The sequence below is a fragment of the Thermobia domestica genome, chromosome 11 (genome assembly GCF_964235325.1).
Source record: "Thermobia domestica chromosome 11, izTheDome1.hap1.1, whole genome shotgun sequence".
Classification (NCBI taxonomy): domain Eukaryota; kingdom Metazoa; phylum Arthropoda; class Insecta; order Zygentoma; family Lepismatidae; genus Thermobia; species Thermobia domestica.
In genome coordinates, this window is record NC_137464.1 from 232,284,685 (window position 1) to 232,303,263 (window position 18,579).

The following is an 18,579-nucleotide window of genomic DNA, read 5'->3' on the forward strand; positions in this document are numbered from 1 at the left end:
TTTATAATGAAATTTACAAAACTAATTCTCATCTGTGGGCTTTCAGTCTTGAATCTGCTGTATTTGCCAATTTTTTCTTGCATATTTTACAAAATGCATAATATTTTTCATTTTCCTTCAAGACGAAACTAAGTATTCGAAAGTTACTATTCGCTGGTCTAGACATTTTATTTTGTACGCAATTTTGCAAGGTAACGACAAAACAAAGCTCCTTTATTGTCCACGACGCCATATTAAATTACGTGTTGTTGACATATTCTACATAGTCTACGTTGTTTACATTGTCTACGCATAGTTGACACGTAAACGTAAACTATCGTTTTTTACGCGTAGACGCACATCTCTGGTTTAAACATGTGACTGCAAAGAAAATTTTTTCCAGTCATCATACGAGGGTGATTCAGAAAGTAAGGCTTTCAAGCTCATTATTCGGCCAATAGTACTGTAAATATTCTGAACTGTTTATCATTGATGCACTGATGTTTAAGCTATAGAATCTCATTTGTTTCACCTTCCTATCTCTTCTCGTTCCAGAGTAATGGAGGAATCTATGGCATCCAGTGGTGACGCCTAGTTGAAACAGCGGGTTGTCATTGAATTTCTGACTGCGGAAGGTTGTGCGCCCAGGAACATTCATTGTCGACGACGAGTCGTGAAAGCGTCAGTCGATGGAGTGCCGCTACACGTCCTTTCCTTCGCCCCCCCCCCCCAAAAATCAAAGTTGTTACATCTGCTGGCAAAATGTTGTTGGTATTCTGCCTATATTTCGGATTTTGCGGTTGCGACTTTTGGCTCTTCCCCAACCTTAAAAATCACCTTAAGAGTCCCTATCACTGCGAAATTAAAATACCGCTAATAATTTTACAGTAATTATGTGATATCTTCAAATAGATAAAAGATAATCGAAAAATGGATCAAGACCTCCCTAGACGATGTTATTTTGCATGAGATACCGTTATCACGAGTCACCTAGTAGCTTTCCGTTTGCAGTTATTTAGAAACGCGAAAATAAATGCCGATTTTCTAAATGGCAGGAAATCGAAAGCAGATAAATGAGTCGTAATAACGGTAGCTCACGCAAAATAATATTTTCTAGGGATATCTTGTTCCACTTTTCGATTATCTTTTATCCATTTGAAGATATCACATAATTACTGTAAAATTAGCGGTATTTTAATTTCGCAGTGATAAGACCTCTTAAAGGTCAACGGAGAAGATGCGGAAGTGAAAGCAGTAGTTTGGTAATGGTTTGGTAATGGTGGTAATGGCCACCATAACTCTTTGCCTACGGCATGAAAAATCTTGTTTCGCGTTGGGACAAGTGTGTTACCCGTAATGGGGACTACGTTGAAAAATAATCCCAACCATTTGTAGCTGACATTGCAAGCTTTTCAGTGATACCTGTATCGGTGCTATCAGTCAAACACAAATTAAGGTATCACCTTGAAGCAGTGGCGTATTTACGATTTTGTTTCGGGGGGCTTTGCCTGAAAATGTTAAAATTCTGCCAGATATTTCATATACTTTACTATAGTAAGTAAGATTTCGGGGGGGCTTAAGCCCGGAAGTCCCCTAAATACGCCACTGCCTTGAATATATTACTTTCTGAATCACCCTTGTATATAGTATGTAACAGCAACTAAAGAAAATAGAGGACTACTGTTTTGAAGCTAGAGTGTACGTACTTCGGTGAAATCTGACTGGATTTATTATCTTTTTATTTTATATAAAGAATGTTCGTTCTTTGAGTAAAGTAATAAATTTACTGTACTTTTCTTCACTCCCTTCTGGGTAAGTTTAGCTTTTGTAACATGTTGAAAAGATGTGGACACTTATTGTTACGAAAGGTTCAATGATCCCTTCATAGAGAAACGGATTTCAATTATTATGTACGGAATCCTATATCATTTTTTCTTGTCATGTAGATCATTAATTATGTTTCTCATTACATTAATATTCTTTATGTAATGTATACTACTGTGGTAAAAAATCACAGTCGAAAAAAAAAGTGATATATTTTAAATATTATTCATACAGGTGGAAAAACTAGAGATTAATTTATTTCTCTATGCTCATTGAATTAGAAGAGACCAGAAGTCTCCACCTAACAGTAAAAATTCTAAAAATTGTCCTATGCTACGTGACTTCTGTAGGTGAGTAGGTCACAACAGAAATAGGTTAAGAGGAATTTAACCACAGTTACACGATTCATATAAAAGACTGCCGTAAATTTGCTTCGGGGTTCAGTTGGTACAGTGGAGAAGCAAGGTAGTTGTTTTAAAGAGGTCTTCATCGTACAGAACATTGAGATGGATCTCTCCTGCCCATCAAAGGTTGGAACTTCTGGTCTCTTCTGCCGAATAATTCTGTAAGTGACGATCCTTCTACTTGTCCCATAATTTGGAGAAATGTTGAATTGTAATGTTCAATAGGAAATGTTAAGAACTCTTACCATGTAATAGGAAATGTCTCCCATCTAATTCATAAATATTCAATTAACTTGCTTTCACTTTTTATTAGTTATTAAATTTTGTAACTACATTTAATTTGTCGATTATATTTCAATAAATCATTTAAATGTACTAGCAACCCTTTTAACAATCATTTAAATTTGTTTCCATTATAATTAAAGGTGTATCTTATTTAGCTGTGACAGGCATTTTGGTTAGCCAATGCTCTTAACAAGATATTTCAATTACATTTACTAATTACGTTATGGCTAACAAAGTTAAATATCTCACCAAAGAAGAAAAGTACACCACATGGCTCTCTAGGCGATATATGACATGCTAAGAATCTCTTACATTTCCTTTGATCAATTGCAAATGCATTTTTCCATTTTTTTGTACATTATTCTCATGCCAGTTTAACTGTGTTATGTTATTTATGGTTTGTGTACCAATAGACTTAGTTTTCACATTATTGTGCGCGTTTTGTTATGTCTAGACCTCGCCGCACTAGAGCGAATACGAGGAACATGTCTCAAGAAAATTCCGCTTCATCAAGTGGGTCAATCCCCCCTCCCTCTTCCCTTGCTATATTCTCGGGTCAACAAACTGAACGCGCCGATCGCTTTCTGGCGAATTTTGAAAGAATTGCAGCAATCTCTAATTGGGACGATACTAAACGTCGCACTATTTTTCCGTTATGTTTAAGTGACGTGCCAAAGTTCTGGTATCACTCAAAGCCGTCTCATGCAACATTAACTTGGAATGATTTAAAATCCGCTTTTTTGAAACAATTTGGACCAAATACCGCACCATTATCTGACATTGAGAATTACAGAAGCTGTTATCAACAGAACGGCGAATCTCTTTTACATTACATATACAGGAAAAAATATCTCAGTCAGCAGCTTGATCTCCAACCTGCATTTTCAGATTTTTTACAGGACACAATTACCAATATGTTACCTACTTATATCCTTGACTTTTCCCAACAAACCATTAATAATTTCGATCAATTGGTTACCGCAGCTGAAATTCGCCAAAGGGCAGATTGCTTAGCTCAAAGACGTCTCTCTTCATTAACTAACCCTCCACAGTCTTCCATCACCACACCTAATACGTCACAAGACGATGCGTTGAATAACATAATCTCTAAATTAGAAAATCTACAGGTTCAGATGAACACATATTGTAACAGTCAAAGCACCCCGCACACAGTGGCGTTTGCAGACGCCCACCCTCACTTTTCTTCGGTTCCTCCACAAAAAAGCAGAGATCTGTCGTATAATAGCAAATCAGAACATTTTTATGATCACAATTGTTCTAAAGGAAATTTTTCACGGTCTCCTAGTCGGGATAGACAGTTTAGTAAAGAACGCAGGGAAAGAAAAAATTCTTTCTCCGAATGTCGGGAATGTACTCATTCCCATAGCAGTACACAAAATGGTTGTTATGACCATTCACGGTCCCGCTCTAAATCGAAGGATTGTTCGTGCCATCAGTCTAATAACACAGACACTTCCAATCCTAAGAATGGTACCCAGAAACAAAATTCCCATAACGGGAAACAATAATTCAGGAATTCTCGTTCAAAAGGTTCTAGGAAGCACAATAACCGAAGTCAATATTCTTCAATGTTTTCTAACGTACCTCCGATGATGTATCCAGCATTTTTTCCCTACCAATTTCCAAATTTCTCTCCCTCAGCACTCAATCCGTATGCTAGTCCGTTTGTAGCTAATCAATCCACCCCATCACCCTTTGCTACCTTCCCCCCAGACAATCAAAAAAACTAATAAAGCAAACGGAGGTTTCCCAGCCAGAACCTCCGCACGGGGTAGAATGGCCAATATCTAGCAGTAGTAGGCTGCCTAGTAACACTGTTAACACTGTGCCTGATTCAAACCAGCGTCTACAACAATGTGACGCGGTGCCCGCCTCACATAACGTTTGTATAGATAATGTTGGCAGCGCACCTAGTTCGAACCTTAAACCCCAATACAATAAGTATATAACCACTAACAGAAATTCGTCCTTTAACGCAGTGACTTCGTCAACTATGACTCCCCAAACAAAGAGTAGCAACGGGGTTAATGATATAGATAACGTAAAAGCGAACGATATTCACCGGGACTCGATCCCACGACCATCCCAGCCAAATTGTAGTCAGGTGCGTACCCCCTTGTTTAAGAAGCGTCAGTTAACGTTTATTAAAGGCATAATAGGTGAGAAACAACATCATTTTCTCTTGGATACGGGAGCAGAATGTAATATAATACCTTTATCAGCTTTGCCACCAAACTCCCATTGTTTTAATTTATCCACAACTCTACATGGAATTTCTAATACGCCAGTTCGGTTACTCAAAGCTATTACACTTCCTATCTTTATAGGAAATAAACAATTCAGCGTACTTTTTCGTGTTTCTCCATCAGCACAAATGCCTATAATAATAGGGAACCCGTTCTTAAACCAACATTCTGCAAAGTTAGATTATACTAAAAATGAGCTAATCTTGAAACGTTTTGGGAAAAAACCACCCTCGCAACACTATGACAATATTCAGGTTACGGTTTCTAAATTCGTTTCCGCTAACATTCCAGCCACCCGCAACTACCTTTTCGAAGTTGCCAGGCCAGTAACGGTTCCTCCTCACAGCGTTTCTATTCTTGAACTAAGTCTACCTATGAAAGGTGACGTCAGAGAGTTTTACCTCAATTCTCCCATTCACAAAAATATGAAATCGTGTTACACTGTTCACACAGTAGTCAACGCTGCTTTCCCCGCTATCCCCCTTGTCAACCCCACTGACCACGCTCAGCATTTTAAGAAGGGTACTGTTATTGTCTCTGGCATTCCTTTCAATAGCGAATATCAAACTCAACAGGTTAATATTGTCACTAAATTGTATGATCTTACTCCAGATCAAATAGAGTCACAGAAAAAAGAAAGGCACGAAAAAATCCAACACCTTGTAGACCCCACCAAATTTAGAATAAATACTAAACTTAGTGACGATCAACAAAAGCAAATACTAGATATCTTACTCAGTCATGTATGTGCTTTCAAATGGAGTAAAGAAGACTTTACAAAAATCACGAATTATTCTGCTTCACTGGATTTAGTAAACCGTACCCCATTTCAGGTTGTACCTTTTACGGTGCCTCACCGCCTTAGACCGAAAGTCAAACAGAAGGTCTTGGAGCTTCTCGACCAAGGAATATTAGAACCTGCCAATAGCCCTTACAGAAATAACGCGATTGCTGTGTTAAAACCGAATTCTAAGGATGATATACGGCTAGTCCTGGATTTGAGAAAATTGTCACAACACTGTGTATCTATAGCAGAACCGATCACTCCTATGAATGATGTTTTAGACCATCTTTCGAACTCAAGGTTCATGTGTTCAATTGATATGTCTTCATCTTTTTTCCAAATCGAGTTAGACGAAAAAGACAGAGATGCAACAGCATTTTCACTTCGTGATATTGATTTGCCACATGCTCAGTTTCGTTTAAAACGCTATCCCCAGGGCCATGTAAATGCGTCCATAAGTTTGCAACGAATTTTAAAAGAAATTTTCAAAGACATCCCGCGAAATCGTCTTTTAATCTACGTAGATGATTTTCTTCTTCACTCTGATTCCTTTGAAGAGCTTCTTGATACCTTAAAGCAAGTATTGGAAAAAGCTGAAGCTCACTCTGTTCTTTTTAATTTGGAAAAATCAGAATTCGGTGTTACCTCTACCAAATTTTTGGGACATGTGGTCTCGAATGGTCAGATCAGACCGGATCCTGCTAAACTAGAGGCCATATTGGAAATCCCTAGGCCTACTACTGTTAAACAATTAAAATCATGGCTTGCTACAATTAATTTTTATCGCTCTTACTTGGTAAACATTTCAAACATCTTAGCACCATTATATGACGCTCTTAAAGGTTCCCCCCGAACTCTTAAGTGGGACAAGCATATGCAAGATGCATTCGAAACTGCACGCGAACTATTAACAATAGAACCGGTTTTAACTATATTTTCTACAGAAAACACACAACATTTACTCATGTGTGACAGTTCTAGTATTGGAATCGGAAGCGTTCTGCTGCAAAAACGAGAAAATGAAAGTGATTGGCATGCCGTTCATTACATTAGCGCGCGTCACCCTACCTGTGTCAAACCTCTTCCTATTTACAGTCAAGAGTTATTTGCCATATATTATTCGCTCGTGAAATTAAGAAAATACTTGTTAGGTGCTAAATTCACTATAGTAACCGATAATAAATCGTTATCGGCACTACAGAATACAAAGAACCTCTCAGCAAAGCACATACGTTGGCTCGAGTATATTAATTCTTTCAACTTCTCTATAGCACATGTAAAAAGTTCTCAAAATAGTATCAGTGACCTGCTATCTCGTAACCCCCTACCCTTTAAAGATGAAGATCTTGAAATCATTGAACCTGACGTCCACCCCTTAAGTCTGTTAGCATTGGACAGCAAAACAGACATTGCTAGTTTGCAAAGACAAGATTCTTATTTTTCAAAGGTCATAAACACTTTGCATGCACAAGATCAAAGCCACCCACAGTTCAATCTTTGGCGCAAGCAATTCACTTTTATGGATGGCATTTTATACAGAAAAATGCATTCAACCACGTCCCCTAGATTGTTAGTATGTGTACCACAAGTGTTAAGAAACACTGTTTTTCAAGAGGTACATGCTAATCAATTAACACATCCAGGGTACCTAAAGACATACTATATATTAAGATCTAAATACTTCATACGTAACATGAAAAATTGGTTGTATGATAAGATACGAAGCTGCCCAGATTGCGCCAAAAACAAAAGAAACTACCAACAGAATAATCTTCACGTCCAAACGCACCAACCCACAAGCCTTTTTCACACCTTTGTACTTGATTCGTGTGGAAAATTTCCAAAAACAACTTCCGGAGACTATCAATACATATATGTTGCTGTTGATATGGCATCATCCTTTTGCATAACCCACCCGGTGAAAGATATGACGTCAGACACGTTCATATCTTTCCTAATGGAACAAATAATAATACCATATGGGGTACCTTCGGTAATTTTACTTGACAAATCAAGTAATCACACAAGTGCGAAGACGAAAGAATTTCTGCAGTCCATGAACATTTCAGTGAAATATTCCTTACCATTAGGCCACTTTTCGCAAGGTGCAGTGGAACAGAAAATACAACAAGTTCAGAATGCGCTAAAATTCCTTTCAAGAAACAACAAGGAAGAGTGGCACCTATTTTTACCCCAAGCCACTGCCTCCGCGAATCAAACTCCCAATACTAAATTCTGTTCTAGTCCGTTTGAGCTCGTGTATGGCGTCCAACCTCGACTGATTATTGATAATTTATTAAGAGTTCCCATTCAACATACAGATAATCATGATCGCCTGTTACATCTAGACGAGCTACGATCATTAGTCAACTACCAGAGACATAAAGCTTTCACCGATCTAAAGGCTAAAATCGAATCAAAGAAAGTTCCAACCACGTATCAACCTAACCAAATGATATTAGTAAAAAATATATATCGCAAACCAAATGAACCAGCTGCTTTCAGACAGGATTATTTAGGTCCATTCCGTCTAATTTCGAAGATTAACAACAACTCCTACAATGTAGAAATGGATGGAAAGATACAACCAATATCTAAAACTAGATTAAAGCACTATTTTCCTGACGTAGCTCCTGACGTACAATTTGAAACGAAATATAGGAACTTCTGGAAGCACAACACTCGTTAATACACCAAAAACTTTAACTCATAGAACTAACGACCTTGTCTCACGTTCCATGATTTAAAAAAAAAAAAAAAAAAAGAAAAAGAAAAGAAAAAAAATGAACTTCCGACATATCACAATTAATCATCCACTGCCTTTAACAGGTTCACGACTTTCATTGCACAGGATACATATCTCACACGCACACTAATAAGGGGGAAACATCTTTTATTTTTAACCAATCCATCTCTTAAATGTTTACAGTAAACGCTCCTGCATTACTGATTCTAAGTATCTCACTGCGCTTAGACCCCGAAAAAACTTTCATTTTTGCCAACCAATCACGAGCGAGTATTTTTCTTTTCATTTTTAATGAGCGTGTTGTCAAAACATCTGGTCTGGGAATTCCTTCCTCCCCCAAGCCCAAACACCTGGATTCCTTAGTTGTTTGTTGAATACACTGAAAAACGGAAAAGTGAAAGTTATTTCGTTCAAGATAGATTTCAATACTAAATCTTTGCCACTTGAATATATTGATGCAGTTCAAATATCATTGTTTCCATCAACTAACTTTATTCTTAACAACTGTAGAATGTAACTAATTTTCGTATACCTTTCAGTGAAAATTTCGTTGTACTACAGACTTATGTGATGCATAAAAAACGTGTTGATGTACGTTTTTTTTACAAATGTGTTTATTTTCAGATGCGCTTTCTTGGGCTTCTTATCTCCTTACCCATCCCTACAACTTGACCCATCCGCTGTTCTTATTTCAGTGGGAGCAGAATTCTCCAAAATTCCTTCCGCAATCCCATTCTCCTTCCTCTCGCCGCTGGTTTATTCTTTCCAATTGCCAACCATCGAAACTAATAAACTTGATCTTGACTGTTCTCCTACCAATAACACGAGATTTTGCGTACCACTTTTGAAAATATTACTTGCCTCAAATAACTTTTCTTCGGATCTTCTTCGGGCCACATATAATTCAAAATTCGGCTTTGTTCCCCAGAATACGCGCTCAACACGCGCGCTTCTCCCATTTATCGGAGATATATTGCATTTCATAGGTGGTACTACAACTGATTCTCAATTAGCCCAATTTACAACAAACGAAAACGAATTAAAAAATCATATCATTGATTTAGAACATAAACAGTTATCTGTTCACTCAGAGATACGCAACATTTCTATCTCTGTTCTCGTCTTGCTTCAGAAACAAGGGACAGTTTCAAAGACGTTCAACAAGCATTTTCTCGTATAATACAGGATGAACAAAATATTCAAACTTCTCTCTTGACTGATCATAAGCTCTTAGTATCTTTCATACAGCTATTTTTTAACCTCGATCATATGCTCTTGAATAAACTACATCAAATTTTGGAAATGAATATTTTTAATGATATCTATTCGGCGTGTAATCAAAATCGAATTTCAAGTACTTTAATTCCTTATAATACTTTGAAGAATGACTTTCTTAAACTCAATAAGCGATTATTAAACAAAAACGTTCATATTAATCCCCTTTTTACTCCTCAGTTGGCCTATTCCATGAACATTGCTTCTTGTAAACTTACTCCTACTATGGCTTACATAACAATACAAGTACCGGTGTTACCCTTAAATACCTATTATTCATTGCAACGTATTCATTTCTTTCCTATTTCTACTGGCAACGAAACTTGTACCTTAAATATTAAATCAACTTTTGCTCTGTTTAATTCAACCCATACAATCCCGCTTTCAGACTATGATTTAATCCAGTGCTCATACTCCCCAAACCCTTTTTTCTGCAAAATTCCCACCATAACTCCCCAATCTAAATCGACCTCTATTTGCCTCCACCACCTTCGTTATCCTAAAGTTGCCGGACTATATAAGCATATATGCCAATTTTCTTGTACTGAAGACCGTCCATTTACAATCACACAGATTTCTAATACATTCTACGTTCTTACAAATCCTCCCCTGCCCCTATACTTTCTATCGCCGAGCGGTATTAGATCTGAAATCCAGACACATAAAGCTTTTACGATCAAGATATTACTTCCTTGTGAATATATACTACTATCTAACAATGGTATTCTTATACAGCAAACCACATTATGTGTTAGGACTAACGTAATCCCCAGACACCTCGTATTACATCATGCATTGCTTATCAATGATAACTTATTTTCACTCCCGCCGGATCGAACCTTTAACTTTCAATTAAACTTCAGTAACTTGCCTCTTAATTACAGTAAACGTATCTCCCCTATACAACCTATAAATACTACGTTTGAAACTCTTTCTTGGTCAACATGGATTCCTCGCGGTTTTGTAATACCTGTTCAAACTACCCTAACTTCGTTACAGACATTATTAGCAATTTGTAATACTATTTGTATTATTATTCTCTTTCGGCAAATAAGAGCTCTAACCCCGAGACATTTTTCTAATGTTCCGGAAAGTATTCCTTTACACGACTCCACTTAATGTTTTTTTTTTCTCTTTCCAGCCTATACACGCTCGCTATTTTCCTCTCCTTACCCCAGCCAGCCTATGCCTTTTCCTATTTTGACATTTCCCTAATTGTCGTCACTCCTCTCACCCTACTATTGTTAATAACACTAGGCCTACTCTGCTGCAAAAGATGGATTATTTATCGTACTTACAGACTTGTTATACGCGAACCCCCTGTTCCCTTAACACCTATACCAAATTCCGAAATCTTAACAATTTCACAGATAACAAACCTTCCGCGCCAACCCACACCCCCTTGTTCACCTAAGTATTTACCTGTAGCCCACCCACTCTTCAAGCAATCTTCTACCTCCGCATATTGATAATTGTGATCTCTTAAGTCAGCTGTGTCCCTACTACAGTTACAATATTTTATACTTTGTATATAATAAAATATGCCTTAGTTTTAAGTTTAATATATATATATATATATTCATTTATGGGAAATTATTAAGGGAAAAATTATTTTATTACTATCGACATAGTTTCATTCTCTCCTCATTCTCTCAGTAAAAGGGAATCTCTCTTGAGACATCATTATCATTATTTTACCCGTATTTAATTGACTATTGTCTCAGTAATATGATTATGTGGGAGCTTTTTCTATTGGTAATACGGATCATCATCCTATGAATTAACTATAACTGGCATGAAGAAAAAAAAAACCTTTTCTCCCTCTCTTTACCGTTTATGACACAACTCCTTCATCCTATCTTAACTACCAAGACACCCACAATACGTCACAAATCACAAGCAGAAGGACTTCTACCAGTGACCTCCAGAAGCTGATCCTAGGACGACCTTATGAGAATCCTGCTGATCCAGAGCTGTTCCATGGAGACCTGCCTGCAATCATCGGAGTTACTACCCGAAGCTGCATATCAATACTATATTGAATCCCAGTTTGGTTCTCCAACTGTCCTCAATATCTCCAGGAAACTGCATTAAAGCCTTTTGAACTGGAAATATCTTAGGCTTATAACTGTGCTCCCCAAAGTACTTCACGACGTGATACAGTGCCAGCTAACAGACTATGGGTTCTACAATGCTTTGCAGTGCATCTCACAGCTTCTAAGTCCATGGTTTTCATCCAGTGAAAATGTAGGACAAAGATCTTCGTAGCTCGGTTACGAAGCCATGCAAATGTGTTATATTAATAACACTTCAATCTTAAGATTAAAAACACTGACCCATCTTATAAACACTCGTTGAGACTATGTTCTTACAATACGATCAATATATCAGTGTGACTAATAAGTATAAGTAAGTGACAAAAGTAAACGACGGAATAACATGGAGTGGACTTCGATAACTGACCACTAGAACTGTCGCCCCTTTTGTGCTTTAACTTTATCTACCAAGTGAACACTCGCTGGGATACACAATCACGAATTGAATTTGCTGTGTGTGTGTGTGTTTTTTTTAAAGAAGAAGGCTCATTTATAATCAAATACGTCGAACTTTACACAATATCCAAAGTGAAGTCAAAGAGACTGGTTAGTAAACAGTGTTTTTTTTTCTCACAGAAAAATGTGCATTAAACGAACAGTGCATCAACTTGTGTTGAATGTTCTTATCTGTGTGTATAATAAGTGACTCCTTTAGGAATCAGTGAAAGTAACGCTATTTTTGCTTTAAAAAAAAAGAAAGAAAAAAAACAGCACACAATCGAAAAAAAATAGTGATCACAACATACATTAAAAAGTAATGTGTGATGAATTTACTCTAGGAGGGGTAATGTGGTAAAAAATCACAGTCGAAAAAAAAAGTGATATATTTTAAATATTATTCATACAGGTGGAAAAACTAGAGATTAATTTATTTCTCTATGCTCATTGAATTAGAAGAGACCAGAAGTCTCCACCTAACAGTAAAAATTCTAAAAATTGTCCTATGCTACGTGACTTCTGTAGGTGAGTAGGTCACAACAGAAATAGGTTAAGAGGAATTTAACCACAGTTACACGATTCATATAAAAGACTGCCGTAAATTTGCTTCGGGGTTCAGTTGGTACAGTGGAGAAGCAAGGTAGTTGTTTTAAAGAGGTCTTCATCGTACAGAACATTGAGATGGATCTCTCCTGCCCATCAAAGGTTGGAACTTCTGGTCTCTTCTGCCGAATAATTCTGTAAGTGACGATCCTTCTACTTGTCCCATAATTTGGAGAAATGTTGAATTGTAATGTTCAATAGGAAATGTTAAGAACTCTTACCATGTAATAGGAAATGTCTCCCATCTAATTCATAAATATTCAATTAACTTGCTTTCACTTTTTATTAGTTATTAAATTTTGTAACTACATTTAATTTGTCGATTATATTTCAATAAATCATTTAAATGTACTAGCAACCCTTTTAACAATCATTTAAATTTGTTTCCATTATAATTAAAGGTGTATCTTATTTAGCTGTGACAGGCATTTTGGTTAGCCAATGCTCTTAACAAGATATTTCAATTACATTTACTAATTACGTTATGGCTAACAAAGTTAAATATCTCACCAAAGAAGAAAAGTACACCACACTACTATATAAAAGTAAACACGGAGTTACTCATCAACGTGCAGATCACATTACTATTCTTAGAAACGAGAACATTTGAGAGAAAACAACTTTTTTTACTGCAAAAGTAAGGGATAAGAAAGGATTTTTTTTAAAAAAGATGTAGTATCCTAACATTTTTTTTCTGCAAAGAATAACGTATTTTACAAAGATTGTTCAGACTTTTTTAAAATCCCGTTTTTAAAGGAGAAAGTGGAACAATATCTATAATATTCAAGTTTCCGGCTTTTTATTTTTTTTAAAAAGTATCCAATGTAAGAATTAGCTTAAGTTGGAGGTGCAAACTTAGCATATAAACTACTAATTAAAATAAGGTGAATACAGATCTCGGCGGTTTCGAAAACTCCGCTTAGGGGATAATTTCTATAATATAATATTCATATTTTCGATTTTTTTATTCAGAAAATATGCAATGTGAGAAGTAGACAAAGTTAGAATTGTGAAATTCGGTATAAAAACGTTTAATTATGCATAACTTCATATGTGTTTGTTTCAGCGTTATCAATTATTCTACTTCTAAAGGAAGAAACGTGAGCAAATTTGACAGTCTTCAATTATCTGATTTTGTGTTCATTAACAGGTTGACTGCCATGAGTACCAAATTTGGCACTCGCCACTTGTTTTCTTTCCTTTCACGTAGGCCTATATTGGTACTTAATTTCATGTGTTCTATCATGTATTGAACAGAGTAAAAATCACGCTTTAAAACGGTAGCTTTAGCATTCAAATATCTTTATTTTTAAGTAAGTTATTTCATTATAGATATAAGAGTTTTCTGTTCGTATATTACTGCTCAAATTGAGGTTTATAATGTGGATCTCTGCATGTTCAGTTTCGTTTGGCGCCACAATTGCAAAAAATTAAGAATTTCGTGACATATGCAAGTTAATGACGTAATTATGCCCAGTACCATCTTTGGTACTCATGGCAACCAAAATAAAAACTTTCTCTTTCCCCATAAGTACCGAATTTAATACTCGGGCATAATTGCGTCATCAACTTGCATATACAGCCAAATTTGCCCCTTCCACTTGGAAATAAAATTACTGCTGGTTTTATGCAAGACCTGCCCCCCTTGTCACTATAAGGAAAATCAAAGATAGCAACCAGGGCCTAGAATTGAACGGTATTCACCAGGTTATGGCATATGCTGATGATGTAAATTTAATAGGGGATGATAGGAGAACAATAGAAAGAAATGCAGATTTCTTATTAAACGCTTGCAGGGACATCGGTTTAGAAGTAAATCCAGATAAAACTAAATACATGGAAGTGCGTCGGGACTGAAATACAGCAAATTATTGATGCGTTAAATATTAAATAATACTTTTGATAAAGTGGATAGTTTCAAATATCTAGGATCAATATTAACAGAGGAAAATCATATTCACGGAGAAATTAAATGTCGACTAAAAGCAGGGAATTCGTGTTACTATTCGGTTCAAAATCTCTTGTCGTCGCGAATTCTGTCGAGGAATTTGAAGCTTAAAATATACAAAACGATAATCATGCCTGTTGTTTTGCATGGCTGCGAAACATGGTCACTTACTCTGAGGGAAGAACATAGACTGAAAGTATTTGAGAATAAGATCCTGAGACGAATATTCGGACCCAAGAGAAACGGGAATGGGGAATGGCGGAAACTTCATAACGAGGAACTACATAATTTATATGGTTTACCCAACATTGTTAGGGTCGTGAAGTCTAGGAGGCTTAGGTGGGCAGGTCATGTAGCTAGAATGGAAGAAAGTAGAAATGCTTTCAAAGTCTTGACTGGAAGACCAATCGGAAAACGACCATTAGGAAGACCTAGGCGCAGATGGGAGGACAATATTAAGATGGATCTCGCAGAGATTTTTATACAAAGTGGAAACTGGATGCAATTAGCTGAGGATAGAAGTCAGTGGAGAGCTTCTGTGAACGCGGCATTAAACCTCCGGGTTCCATAGGCCATAGAGTTAGTTAGTTAGTTATTTCGGATCATAACATTTATAACTAAACGCATAAAGGCCAATATTAATATAGTAGAATACAAATGGCAGTTATACAGCGATACAACATATAATTTTCGGAGAAATTCACACGATGTAGAGAAAAAATGTTGCTTTGAATTGTAAAATTTTTATATATCTATTGGATAAGTTTTATGCTAGGAGTTTACTTGTAAATTAAGGATTTAGAATTTAGATTTCTGGGCTTTTGGCATCTAAGGCCATTTAGCCCGACGTGTTTGAGGGATGACGTCCCTCGGCGAGCACATAATCCGGGGAAAGGGAAGGAAGAAAGGATTGGGGAAGGAAGGAAGGAAACGGCCTGGGACCTATAAGTTAGGTACCACCCCGGCATTTGCCTAGTGTGAATTGGTGCAATGAGAAAGTGGGAGGAAAAGGAACTACCTGAGAAATTCCATGAACACGATGTTGTCCATCATAAACTTACTTGGTCGAGGATCGAAGCAGAGACCCAAGCACCAGAAGTAAGCCCTGTACCACTGAGAGACACTGTGTCCCCCTTAGTCATGTATTAGTTGAAAGTTTGTCGTATCATCTAATTTCTAGTTTCGTTAGCTCATAGTAACAAACTATAGTATAACAATTCAGCATGTTATTTGAAACTATTCATGAATCAAAAATCAACTAGATGATGGCCATGCTTATACAAAGTATAGTCTATGTAATATTCATATCAATGTCTAATGTCTTAAGCTCATTAACGGTGCTACGTAAAACAACATAAACAGGGTTTGCATCTGTGAATAGCTTATGTGACAACAAATGATGATCAGAGTAATTCATTGTTATTATTTGGTATATGGGATTAAAATCCAATAAAGCTTGTTAATATTAAATAAATGAAGGTAAGAATATAACTAAGTTATATTTAAATAAAGCTTCTGTACAAAATATATGAATAAAATACAAATATTGATGCCAAGAAACTTGAAAATAATCGAACATTAATATAAGTATTAAGATAAATATACAGGGTGGTCCGGAAGTGGGCGTACCCCTAATTGGTGTTTTCTGACGGTTTTAGGTTTTACCCACATTTGTTTCGTAACATTGCTTGGAATTGTCTGGCAACATTGCTATCCATGTTCATTTTCTGCTGTGTTCTGCTTGGTAACAGTTATTTGCAGTGAAGTTGAAGTAATCAACAATGTGTGATCAAAGTCCATATTGCATTGAATAAAGTCTTAAGACTCTGTCCAAGAAGTCAAGATCTGACGACACTACACAATGCTCTCTAGAGTTTCATAAAGCAACAAGTAAGAAACACTCGATATCACACAACGCAGGAATTACGAGCAACTGTGGACCACGCCTTCACCTTCTGACTCCGGAGTATCTCAGCAAAACATCTGCGAGAACTTGGCGCATAATTCAGCTGTGTTACGACATGGATGGTGATCATACCGATGTTTATCATCTTAAGACTCTTAAGACTTCAAGGTAACTGTGTACAAACATTCTACCATAACTAACACTATACCGTTGAAACTAAAGGGGGGGGGTACGCCCACTTCCGGACCACTCTGTAGAATTACAATATTTAACATTATAAGAAGATAATAAAGCAACCAAACCTATTTATGATTAAAGTAACTACCCAACACACATCTTTATCATCATTATTTACACATATATGGCATTTTTAATACATACAACATGTTTGTAACGAATGTGGAATAACCTCATCTCCACATCATTATATAGGAGAGGATAGAAAACAATAATACATGAGAGTCGATAATATCGCGTAGCAAGATGTTATACTAGATGATTATGTAACACTCTATCCAATTTAATATGTATTTTGGAATTTTTGTGTTGATATCATTTTTAGTTTATCGGCCTTGTTTTAATAAATTAATCAGTACATTGTATTGTAATTATAATTTTATGTCTATCTGCATTCGGTTTAATTTACCCCATTCGTTACTTCGTGTTTTCCTTGTCACCCAATTTCAGATGTTATCATTATCATTGATATTAATCATTACTAGGGACCGGAAGTTGAGGAAAAGTACTTTTTTTTTTTTTTTTTTTACGAGTGCCCGAAAACGATGCTTAACAATATATATGTTCAATTTGGGTCATTTTAGGCCAGAAAATGGTGGATTTTATTTCTTTTTTTCCTTTTTCGGCGGTTTTTTTTGTTTATTTTTATTTATTTATTTATTTTTTTAAGCTTTTCGCAGGTTTCAACGTCTATTTTTGCACTTCATCTTTCGACAATAAATTTACTGGCCATTAACTCGAATCACCACCACCTTTGAAATATCTTTTCTTTAGTAAAGAAAATTCAAAAGATAAGACATTCTTCAACGACTGAATGATAAGACCAGATCTGCAACAATCACAAGTAAAATAAAAGGAGGCGTGACAATGTCCTCCAGCAAGGGGTGAGGGTGGGGAAGTTTTCTTATTTTAATTTGTACTTCAATGTGTGGAAGGACAGACTTTCAACCTACCAGAACCTTGTATTTCTTGAGCATTATATTCATTAAATATGTAATTCTAATTAAACTGGGTCTTACTTTTACATCCTTTTTTCCACTTTTTAAGTCCCTTTTTTTAAGATAATTTTAGGTCTTTTTATAGGTCCTTTATAGGCAATTTTTAGGTTTTCAACTTCCGAGCCATAATCATTACCATGTATTTTCGTGGATACAACATTCCAGACGCCGAATCTGGAAATCATGATGATTATTTCAGAGTCATTGGTTTCAGGGGCGATCCTGCTGAGTGACACCAGCCATTAACACCATCTTCACAAAGGATACACATCTTTATCATCTTTATTACTCCGATGTGCATCAGCACTCGGAGCTTTTCTCGTGACTCACGGCTTTGTGGAAGAAGTATAGTCTAACAGGTTACAGAGAACATCTGCATTTAAGCTATAGGGAGATGTTAATTATACGGAATCAACCTTACGGGTTACGACACTTTATGCTATAAAAATGTATTTACCAATATCTACTTTTTACTTTCACTGGGTATCAGTACGATTGCATGGCTTTGAAGCACACTTTTTAATGTTATATACGTATATCTATGTTGATACATGACATGCATGGTAATCTGCACGCAAATCTAGACACTACATTCACTATAGATACTACAATTTACCTTCCATTTCTTTTTTCTTTCTTCTTGCAATATAGCATGGTAACGGAGCGAACTTTACAATGATGTATCTTTATTAATAAATGAGTTTGTCCCCTACATACGTTCCTTAAATATTGAGCTTCCTTTGTGAATTTACAGATTTTACTGTAGATTTTCCAAACCATAAAAGTGAA

General features: G+C 36.3%; 1 protein-coding gene across 4 annotated transcripts in view; it reads left to right on the plus strand.

The window, feature by feature from the left end:
- Window positions 1-1,983: 1,983 nt before the first annotated feature.
- Window positions 1,984-18,579, plus strand: part of LOC145664814 (uncharacterized) — a 106,372-nt gene continuing 89,776 nt past the window's right edge. For 3 of the 4 annotated variants that reach the window (XR_014127523.1, XM_081731805.1, XM_081731804.1), the window contains exons 1-2: window positions 1,984-2,368; window positions 10,706-12,838. Coding sequence is in view for 1 of the 4 variants with exons in the window: in XM_081731804.1 (XP_081587930.1) it covers window positions 12,780-12,838 (59 nt within the window). In the remaining 3 variants the exon portion in view is untranslated. The other variant, XR_014127524.1, reaches the window with a different exon arrangement.